The following is a 12074-nucleotide window of genomic DNA, read 5'->3' on the forward strand; positions in this document are numbered from 1 at the left end:
TAAAGAATGATGAAATCTGATGCAGCAGAGGCAAAAACTCTAAATAAATGTTTAGTCCCAGCAGGGATAAAACTGGATACTACACTAACCATAATGCAATTCAATAACTTTGTTCTGAAAGCAAAATTATTAGCGACTCCGCGGTGGTTCCAAAAAGAGGAACAGCTTCAGTAGTGTGAAATAAACTGTGGTGTCCTGAATGTTTTATGAAAACTTCTCAGATTCTTTTAGCGAGTTACCGCTCAGAGGGAACTCATTCAGCGGCTCCTCTGGCAGCAGCACAGCGTCTCTCCCTCTCCTCTCTCACCATGCGCACACAGTCATCAATTGATTTTGTCATAAACCTTCAGTAATGTAAACTTAAGTGACGCTCGCGACTCGACAAGCAGGTTACTACTACAGTCCCGATTTTCATAAAACTTGGTTGAAGAGTTTTGCATGGGACAACAAAGAACCCATTATGTTTCGGAGCAAATCCAAATCTTATAGTATTTTTCACCTTCATTAACACTGCGAGACAGCACATTTGGCTTTAGCGGAGGTCTGTGCTCTGAGCACCCTTCTACTTAATTATGTTTTCACATGTGGAAAATAGTTCCTCCAGAGCCAAATAACACATTATACAGTGGTTCACACACTGGCCATGACAACTCAAACACTCTTCATATGTAAAATATGTGGAGTAACTCTTTAATGCAGATGTTCAATGTGTTAACTTAAAGTCAATAACAGATGTCTATTATTGGATTCCAATAATAATGAGCATTTGTGATTAACTGGTGGGTGTGGATGTACCTTGGTGTATGGGTTCTCCATCCAAGGCGGGTAAGAGGACGTGGCCTCGTTGGAGTCTGCCTGGTAGTAGTAGAGGTTGAAGGTCTCCTTACAGCTGCGGTGGTGGGTGCTCCTGGATGAGCACTCCATCATGGTGAACCGCAGCTCCACGTAAACCTGAGACGCTCCTCGCCGCTGGATGTAGCCACTGCGCAGCCAATGGCTGGATGAGCTGTCAGTCTGACATATCTGATAGGTCCTCACGCTGTTGTTCTCCTCGTCTAAACCACTTACTTCCTCCCACTGAGAGCAAAGAGGAGAACAAAGGGTTGTCAGAGGTTGCAAGTTAAAATGACATCTGACCCAGAAAACTTGTGAACATTTTTAATTCTCTTGTAAAGACTTTCACTGGAGTCTTTATGAAATTGGTCACATAAAAAGTGCTATTCATCATAATAATGTTACGATCCTTTGTTGGCCCTCTGCTGTACTGCACCTGTCAGAGGCCCATGGGACGGATCTGGCCTGCTGTGGATTTAGATCCAGCCCAAATTTGAATCTGGGTTGTTAAATCATTCCTCCTGCTGAGCCACAGCCCAGCTAGTGGGAATACAAGTCTCACTTGTCAAACAGAGCACACTGCTGCACACAGCATCCGAGACAGACACAGATTTCACCCTTCTAACACACTTTTAGAATAAAATACAAGAATACAGAGGAGGATATCACAAATATGTATGAAGCAAAAACCCTCCACAGAAATCTACATTTGTTGGGGAGCCAAATGCAACAGAAAAAGGCTTTAATGTTTGACTTCTGAGTCAACAGCAAACATGTTCACCATCACCATGTTCCCAGGAGCGGGAAACAAGCAAGAAATTAACATACTCAGGGCAGAATTTAGCAGATTTGCTGAACTTGAGGCTCAGAAATTCAGTTATGTAAATATGTAAATCTTTAAAAATCCATTTGCAGATGATGTGTTGAGTGAGGCAGAATACTGGTCTGAATGAATTACAGTGCAGCAGAGCACTGAGAGCCAGGTTTGAATTTCTCCGAGGGGAGAATTTCCCTTTTAATCCCCAAAAAATAAATACTATGGACTTTTGGCAGCACATATTTCTGTGAACAAAATGTTGTCTGTGATGAAGATGCACTAAATATCCCACAGGGCTCATCTGGATTTGACAGAAATCATATTAAAGAAATTATTACAAATGGGGGTTTTTGAAAGCAAATCAGAGAGATGTACATTTGCATACATACTACGAGACATATGGGCCATATGTTTGCCATTCCTTTCACTTCAAAGCACAGGTCTGAGCGAGGTGAAGCAGACTACTTTCACACACACAAACTGTGTTTTATTTAGGCACATACATTCAGCCTGTGTTAATACACGTAACAGTGTTAATACACGTAAAAGGGTTAATCCCATGTTCCCGCTGTTCACATAGATTTAAGTCTGTACCTGAGGCTCAGCACACATCATCATTAAATAACATTATTTAACGGATGATTTCATTCAAATAGTTTTAAACTAGAGGTTTAGCATGAATATTAGCTTAATTTGGTGTCCTTGGAAAGAGGTAATCCTAGCCCTGTCAAAATAACTACTTTTACTGGATTGTAAATTGTCATTTTTATATTTATTTAACCGTTATTAAACCAGGAAGTCCCACTGAGATTAAAAAAGAGAGACCTGGCCAAGTTAGCAACCAATCAAAACACACTTAAAATGCAACAAACACAACATATTACACAAAAATCTACAATAAAACAACAACTATTCAAACATAGTGGCCTCTCAAGAAAAACAAGTCCATGTCTCTATCACCACATTCTTTATGATGCCCTTAATTCATCAATGAATAGAAGTGTTTCTAATTTTAGATCTTTTTGAAGATTGGTCCACGCCCATGGTGCATAGTAGGAGAAGGCAGTTTTCCCCAGATGTGATAAAACCCAGGGTACATTAAGAAATTTTGAGACCATTTTATGCCACTGATATGATGATAGTAGCATAATAATGCAAGAGGACCTTTTCAAAGAGCAGCAAAGTTTAATGTCTTAAGATTCTTCAAACCTTGGGATTGGAATATGAAAAAAGAAAAAATTAAAAATTAAAAAGTAATTACCAGAAGGTATATAAAATTATAGTACCACTATAGGAGGAGCCCAAAACACCTAATTTGAAGCAAATTTAGCCAACAAAAACAAAACCAAGTGATGCCTCTTGCTACTACTAGACAAGCTTAGCACAGCTCTGGGAACCTGGTTAAATAAAGGCTAAATGAAAAACCCACAGCAGCTACCTCCATAATCTGGCCGTTGTGGTGCAGTCAGCTCCCAGGGGTAGATGGACTGGGAGCCAAGCGGTTCACTGGTGGATTTTTGGAGTGGAGGATGAAGTTGATAGAGGGTAAAACTATAAATAACTGACTTTTTGGCTCGTTTCCTGGGGTTGGCAAGCTAACGACTATCAAGACTGGTCCTCTTCCACTCCAGAAGTGCAGCTGCAGGTTACTGGTAAGCTACACAACGTCGTCTCTTAGGTATTTTTATTTTTTCTCATATAAGTAGGCGGGGGTGAAGAGAGAAAAAAAAGGGAGAATTGCCCTGGTAGTCTCATAATGGTCAGGAAAACCCTGCTGTGTATTCTGGCATCATGTTGGTGACATTGTTATGTAAACATATACGCATATTAACACCACAGGCAATATTAATGTCAGCTAAATGATTGAGGTCATATCCATATTTAACATAATTATCGTGACAGGCCATTTTAGTATTTGCAATTGAGAAACCCGAACTTATACCTAACAGAAGTTCCCACAAATATCTCATAATCCTCTCATGCTATAAATAAATAACCATATATTAACAGACATTTTATATGTGTAATTTTGATGCAGACAGCTCATGGCATCTCCCCACTGCTGCCTGTCATTACTGACTAAATTATTGTTTTAAACTCTTTAAGTTCATGTTGGAAAACCGGGTCCAGCCGTATTTCTGGCAATGTGAAGCTTTTGATGAGCGGCCTCAAATGATAATGGCTGAGCAAACTATTTAGAGACTGTCAGCCTGTTTTGCTTTGCATCTTAATCAAAAGCGCAGACGCATTTGTTGAGTATTTCTGTCCGGTTCCAGAAGTCTCTTCCTGCCAGCATCACTGTAACCATTTTCCTTCTGAGACATCAGCAAGTTGAGCAGTTTTTGGTCACTGACGCTGTTGGCAGAAATACCCTAGCAACCACTCCTCAGTTGATCAAATTACAAATATGTCTTTTTCTGGCAGCAGTATTCAAAATTGTGGGCAGCCAGTAACTTCAACTCCAAGGTTGATGGGATATATCAAAGCATCTGCTTTCAATGTACTTTGAATCCCACATTCGCTCTGGCGTTTCCTTTCTTCTGTCAGTTACCTGCCATATAAGGAGCTCTTTTATAGCCAAAGTAACAAAGGAACAGCTGGAAGCCAAAAATCCCCCAGTCACCACAAGGTCTATGTTAGTAATACAGATAACATGGCGAAGCTGGGGTTGCATACCTCGGGTTTGGCATGTGAGAAGATGGTCCATTTGAGATCAGACGTCTCTGTCTTAGTGTTCATCAGGACCTCTGTGAAAAAAAAGATCAAAAATGTACTATCACTCACAGCAGGAAATATAAAAAATGACACGTATAAGACTCATTTACATTCAGAGAAACACACAAGTGAATTTAAAATCAAAGAGAGAACATATTTCAAGTCCCAAGCTCACTGCCAAGTATCAGCCATGGCTTACACTGGGATTACGGTAGAAGATGGAGTTTCACCAGTCAATTACATCTACAGAAAAACATTCCCACTACCCTAAAATTGTCTTGCTTCTCATGTTTGTTTCTATTCCCCCCACGTCCCTTGTGTTCCCGGCGAAGCGCAATGCCTGTGGTCACACTAAACCTCCTGAAAGGAGTCTGCCTTTGTCCAGAGAGAGTGGGGACAAGTAGCTGGAACAAGAGAACAGGCCAGACTTACACAGAGACACACTCACAGACACACAAATATAATGATTTAAGCCCTTCCAGTCACGATCTGTGATTACAATAGAATTGATTTTTTGTAATCTTTTGAGGGGCAGGCTGCTGCCACCTCGCAAACAATCCGAGCAGTTCTGCTATGATTCAGTATCCCAATAAAACCAGGGACCTGAACTGCATGCGACTCGGAGCAGAGTTAGGTTAGGGTGAAGGGACTTCTTTTCATGTGAGGACATCTTTCTCCCTTCCAGCTGTCTTGGCAGATTGTCTCTGCTGAATTGTGACTAGTATTCATACTGATGGGATGGGGTTTCTGTCACAGACTGGTTTTTAGAGCCCTACGTGTTCCCCACAGAAGCTCATCTCAAGGGTGAGGCCGTTTGGTTTTACCAATAAACAGGATTTAATGCGGCTCTCCTGTGTGCCATGATCAAGGCGAGCACTTGCATGAAAATGGATGCTGGAGGAAATGGGGGTTTCAGTGCGAGTTTATCATTGGGGTTATTAAGATGTTTTGTTGAATTAGGCTCCCACTATAAGGCTCAACAGTAAAGTCTGGCGTGCCATAACCCCACTAATGCACACTTTAATACACACTCTCCCCTCACACACACACACAAAAAAAACTTTCCCCATTTTTCTTTCATGGTTTTATTTTCACTCAATTTTGGTTTCTACATGCTTATTTAAGTATTAGTGTATTTTCTCCATCACGTTTGTGATTTTAGTTATAATGTTTCATGTAAATAATAAAATGGTTCCTGAACTGCATTTAAACCATAATTATACATTTATATTTTCTGTATTTTCACCTTTATTGGACAATTTGGCAGTGAAGTGATAGACAGGAAAGTAGCGGAGAGACAGGGATACAACATGCAACACATTTATTAAAAAAAAAAAAAAAGATTCGAAAGATGTTTCCCTCTGAATTCTGGATAGGCCACAGTGTTGCTTTTCTCAGCTGTTAAAGACGTGTTATTTCCACCTCCTACATGCTTTAACATGCTGCTTTGTTGTACAAAACATCTGCTCTGAATTAATGTTGTCACAGTAGCAGGATTTTAAACCTCGAAACAATATAGTGTAAAAAAAATGATTCTCTACCTCTTTTGGTAGAGGGGGAAAAGAGGAAATAAGTCCTCGGCACTAAAATGGATTTGTTTTTCTTTTCTTTTAAACAACCTGCACACAGTGCTGGTACAGAAAAAGTCACTGAACACAGACCAACACATTTGTAGGACATTAAACTTAGGTCAGGGGTCAGCAACCTTTATTATCAAAGGAGACATAAGCCTTGTAATAAGTAACACAGCCCTTTATGCCAAGCCTACCAACATTACCAGTAAGTCTAAATGAGCATTCATTGATTTGATTTAGCACAAGTTGGCTACTCTGCAGTGGGTTCTTTATGATTATTTGGTACTTTAACTTTGCAGCATTGCGGCTGAAAGCTAACAAGTTTATTCATGTACTATCAAATTCTGTATTTTCCCATTTGGAGTCCACAGCTAGCCCAACTAGGAAGGCTCAAGACTACTGTAGCCATCGTCGGTGATGAGCCACAGGTTGTCTATCCCTGACTTAGGCTGAAACTCTGACTGTAGATCTGTTCTTTTTATAGCTTTAGCAATTCTGATACTATCAAATGTATAATTAATGGTGACTGCATCCTTTAAAACACGTGGTATCAATAAAGTGTCTAAGTACCTATCATTTTGACAACCTTACTCCCTACACATGCCTGCAAAAAAAAAGTGTCTAATTTTATACACAGATTCGGTGAGTCCTTCTGTATTAATCCACATGTGGAGGTTAGACTGACCTGTTCTTAATGGTTCAATAATCCAGTTCCAGTTTTCTTAATGGAAGAATTTCCTGATTTCCTATTCTTAAGTATCTTTTGGTGTTGAGTGGTTGGCTGATAGAAACTAACAGACATAACCATTATCAATAATGAGCATTTATCAGTAATATAACTGATAATTTCATCAATGGTAATTAAAAAAACATAAGTTGCAAATATCTACATCTAATGTATTTCGTCATTAACCCTTCCATAGTTCTAAGACTACCATTGCCACTGTATAAAAGTAAAATTTATCCTTTGAGTGTTAACTTCATATCATCGTCCAAGTTTCTTTTATTGTCTCTTCAATAGCTGCTAATGACTTCCTGTGGAACACTGTGTACACGAGAAAAGGATGTTTGCAAAAATGCTTCACATAGAACGCTGTGAAGACACGAAGGCTGTCGGGGACTCCTTGTGCTCTATGAAAATATTTAAACAGCAACACTTGTAGTATTTTACAAAAATAACTCAGACGCCTACAGTTACTAATCTCTGTGATCCCGTGTAAAGTGAGAGGCAATCACATTTACCACTTACCAACCCACATCCCAATGAAATACACACGAAGGCACAACGAATTCTCTGAGATAAAGCAGGGTCTGACTCGCACTTCCTACTGAGACAAATGTGGCAGCTGACGCCATTGTTTAACCCCAATGAACGCTACAAGATCAGATAGTGCGGACAAGATCAGCTTGTTCAGGATGGACTGCTTAAACTGTCCTTCAACACTTCAAACTGAGGAGAGGGATGTTTGGATATTTTAAGCATATAGTTTACAGTAAATCAGTTAACTGTGATTGATTATGGTGATAATGTTTATATTTTCCCACGTTTTTTTTAATGAATTATCCTACACAGTCTACCAGGAAGTCCCAGTTCTATAAAAATATAATGCTCCAGTGCTTTTACTCCTATAAATAAAACAGAAAGCTGTTAAACTGCAACACAAGCACATTTTAATACAAAATGATTAACATTAAAAACAAGTGGAAAACATCCAGTGTCACCTATAAATATCTCACTCTTCATATCCTCGTTTTTTCATAATGATTTCAGTGATCGCTCGATCACGCCCACCACTGCTCACATCTTAGCTCCAGCTAATTTAATACATTTCCTCAGTTAACAACCCACTCACACACACACAAACTAGCGCACACACACAGAGCATTCATCCCCTTCTCGACCCCACTCTTGCTACCGCGCAGCCAAATTATTTAAATCTTTCTTATTGTATTCCACCTCGGTGTCATTTTCTCGTTCCCATCATCTGGGCGACCTGTCTGCTGCACTGCACATGAAAGCAATGACTTGACATCACTTATCAGGGTTGCATATGCAGCAGGTTCATCGTGACATCACACCGAGAGGCAAATGTGACTGTAATGAATTACTTATTACCCTCTCTCTTTTACAACCTAATCACTTTAAGTTCTGACTGTGCAAATTCCTCGTAAAGAAACACAAACGTATGCTGCATTTGCACTGCATGATATGGCTTGTTTTAATGCGACTTATGTTTGGTGCCAAGTCCTTCGCTCTGTTGTGTTTGCTATTGCATATAGTACACCCTCAGTGCAGGCGGGAGTCTCAGCGGATTGCTATAGCCACACCACATAAAACAGCTGTGACATCATAGGAGTTGCACCAATTAATCAACTAATGACTTAACTGCCAACAAAATTGATAATTTATTCATCAGTTTGACTAATTTAAGTCAGAATTCTTGGATTTCAGCTTTTTAAATGTGACTTTTTTCGTTTTTTTACTCCTTCTCAACAGTAAACTGAATATCTTTGGGTTTTGGGAAACACAGATAAATATTTTTCATTATTTTCTGATCATTTATAAACCAAACAACTAATCGATTAATAGAGAAGATAATTGAAAGTTATCTTCTCTATTGCAGCCAAGACATCATCTTCCACACGACAAACACTGACTCCTTTCACTTAAGGACTTGCACTTAATTTAATGTCTTACTTAATTGTATGGCACAGTTTTGCAGGCTGCCATTTTAAAAATCTGAGTAAAAATGCAGTCACCAATGATGGTAGCTTGGCTATTTAAAAATGGCGGGTGTTGCTGACAAATCTGATGAGTCGGTGGTCTGCAGTGTTTAAACTCTACCTTTAAATGTCGACTAAGTTGGCACCAAAAAAACATATCACGTACTATCCACAACTTATGCTAATGTAAAACAAAAAAAGAGTGAGTTGAGTTATGTGGAGCTGTGCTGTACCATGCGGTGGAAATGCAGCACTACATGCCTCTCACTCTCTTCCACATCAAAACCACAGAGGCCCACCGGCTTTCTAACAACAATCTGAGGCGATAAAGAGGCAGAAAGGAAAGCCTGCAGAGAGACGAAGCAGAGAGGTGGATGAGGAGGATAATTGGATGACAAAGTTCAGGCCGGTGCTTTCCCCGCATTTACTCTACCTCGAGTTCACTCCAGCATAATTTAAAAACACCTTCATAACACTCAGGCTGCCCCGTCTCCACCTATCACACACACACCTGCTTCTGTTTCATATGCTGATTTTTTGATTTTATTTTGGAGGGGTGGAAAAGAAACACCCACCCCCCAGGCATGATGATCACTGTTTATCGCTGCTCTATCATTAAGGTTTATGAGACAGGATGTGTGAGCATGAGTGTTTGGATGAGATGGTGAGCGCTTCTATTATGTGCATGCACGGCCTTGCCTTTCACTGAAGTAGGTTCAGACCTAAGCCCTGTCAGAGGAAGCTGGCGTTTCCCCTACATTCTTACAACAGCGGCGGCCACCCACTGCCGGAAAATTGCCCCAAGTGTACAGAGAAATGTAAGAACAATGAAAATTCGTCATCCGGCCATATTTAACACCCAAAACAAACAACTGTACAGTAATTACAGTACAATCGTCCACATTAGGAGACACTGAAGAAGTCTAAACTGACACTGGTGCTGGCAAGACGGCTCGGACTCAGCCTTGAAATCACACTTGTGAAGAAAAATACATATATTAATAGACATGATAAGACTTTTTTTCCCATTTAAAAGACAAAAACAGGCAGATCTGAGGTGGATATCAGGATTAGGATGGTTCAGTTTTTATTTCTAATCATGAAACCTTGTCAAAGAGGCAAGGGGAAGGTATTCTGTATGAAAGGCAGACAACAATAGAGTGTGTTGTACACCGTTTTCTTTTGAAATGTAAAACCTGACCCTGTGTTTTTCCACAAAGGGGGACTATATGGCAAATATTACACCCTCATTTTCTATATAGCTGTCTCCAGGCTTTAGACGACCAACCTCAAATTCGAGAGCTGGACGCATTTGCACTGAATCCCATTGTTCGCTTCTGTGTTAATTTCTTTCCCTTGCGCCCTTTTCCCTCCCTATTTTACACTTTCTCCGTGGCTCTGGAGTGTGATAGGAAAATTACAGGCCTATGAACATTTGCCCTGCTTCGGCTACAATTAGACCTCATTTTAATTAAAGAAACAGAGTGCCAATTACCCTCATACACCTAGAGAAATGGAGACAGAGGGGAAGCATGGGGATAATGAAAAGGGGGACTGTAGGAAGGGGGAAGAGATGTTAGGATTTACAGATGACAAAAACTAGATGAGCTTATCAGTGTGTTTGCCAATATTACAGATAAATTCATGAAGCTACTTGCTTTCAATGTCATCTTTCAACCTCTATTTTATTTTGACTGCTAACATGAAGCCACGACAGGTCAATAACTTAGTGTCACAATGTGTTTCTGTACACTCATTTAATTATACAAAACTAAAATAGGTCATGAATTCCTCAGCAAACAAATCTCATCTGCGTGCATACCATTTGTTTAGTATGGGACTTAAAGCTGCTCCCCTTCATGCTCCATATGTCATCTCTTGATATGAGAGTTATTGTCCTCCAGGTATAACTCAGAACCTTGTGCGTTTCAGGGGGGAAAACTGCTTGCACATGTGTTGAAATTTCCAAAGCCAACCCCTGAAATCAGACATGCTTATGGGATGTTCTCGTGCCTCAGGCAATTTAATACCTACATGTTTCGCATTTTAAATCACAGGAATAGTTACACATGTTAGGAAATACGCTTATTCGCTTACTCGCTGTGGATGAGAACACCACTCTCATGTCTGTACACTTGGCTTAGCTTACTTTAGAATCTTTTCCAGTCTTTGTGCTAAGCTAAGCTAACAAGGTAGCCTCATATTCATCATATAGACATGAGAGTAGTAATCTGCAGTTTCCAAAATTAATTTTTTGACTCACAAATGCACTGGAAAATGAAAAAATCCTACAGCAAATCATGTTTTTTCACCATCCAAAATAATAAAATGCCTTTTCGTGTTGCATATACACTGGTTTCAGTACATTTCATAAGGTAACAAGGCATTGTGTTGAATACAGAGCTAAAGAAGAGACCAGAGCAAAATCTGAAGCAATATTACTTTAATATATGCCTATTGATCGATGGTTAATCAATTCAAGGTTGAATGCAACCAAAGAAGTCTTGTCGAAATTCCAGTGAAGTCTTTGCTGTTAAATGTACTTAAGGATCAAATATTAAAGTGAATTTTTATACCTCCTCATCAGAATCTTTACTCTCTACTGCAGACACCCTCTTCTTTGCAGACTGGCGGCAAGTGATAGTTTAGCAGGTCAGCTGATGTCCCATATGGTAAGCAGTGCCACAGAACTAGGAGCGCTTGAGATTGTCTGTTTCACGGTAGACATGCTGTTTAGACAGTCGTAAAACACATCTGCTAGTGGGTGTGTGTGTGTGTCCATGTGTGCGTTTGTGACTGCCCCTATACTCTGACACTCACAAGCCCTGTATACACAGAGATTGCCCTATAGGGCCACTAGAAAGTCCGTTTGACATGCTGTCTTTGCATTTTTACATAAAAGCAAACAACGGCGGCAACATTTTGCTCCAGTGTGTGATTTTAGACAGCACCCAGGCATGGGGGAATCAAAAAAGGAATGACATTTGTGACATTTAACAACAGCGCTGATCTCTAGTGTGATATAACATATGTCATTTAGCATCTCAGTATAAAGCGGCTGATCTTGTCCTCTGCTTGGAGGGTGAGAAGTTCCCAGACCTCTTTGTTTTCCCAATCTGCGGATATGTTCGGCTGCTATTCTTCTTTTTTGAGTTAGCTGCTAACTGCTATCAGCTAACAGCTACTTTTTAAATCTCTTACAGTGGGTCGCACGCATAACATGTAGTCAAAACGTCACACTTGTGCCATTCATGATTCCATCCTGCCGGCTGTCCCGTTTATACAGACATTAGTTGGGTTTCCATTCACCTATTTTTATTCGCAATTTCAACAATTGCGAAAAAAAAACTTGAATGGTAATGCCGAAATATCACAAAAAAGTTTTTACGCTAGGAGGGGGTGGAAAAGTC

General features: G+C 40.0%; 1 protein-coding gene across 1 annotated transcript in view; it reads right to left on the reverse strand.

The window, feature by feature from the left end:
- The window catches only part of ephb4a (eph receptor B4a), a 45532-nt gene that overhangs the window by 15620 nt on the left and 17838 nt on the right, over positions 1–12074 (reverse strand). The window contains exons 2-3 of the mRNA XM_033644547.2: positions 4328–4398; positions 796–1077 (exon numbers count right to left, since the gene is read on the reverse strand). Coding sequence (XP_033500438.2) covers positions 796–1077; positions 4328–4398 — 353 coding nt within the window. The remainder of the gene's footprint in view (positions 1–795; positions 1078–4327; positions 4399–12074) is intronic.

Source organism: Epinephelus lanceolatus, chromosome 11 (genome assembly GCF_041903045.1).
Source record: "Epinephelus lanceolatus isolate andai-2023 chromosome 11, ASM4190304v1, whole genome shotgun sequence".
NCBI lineage: Eukaryota > Metazoa > Chordata > Actinopteri > Perciformes > Serranidae > Epinephelus > Epinephelus lanceolatus.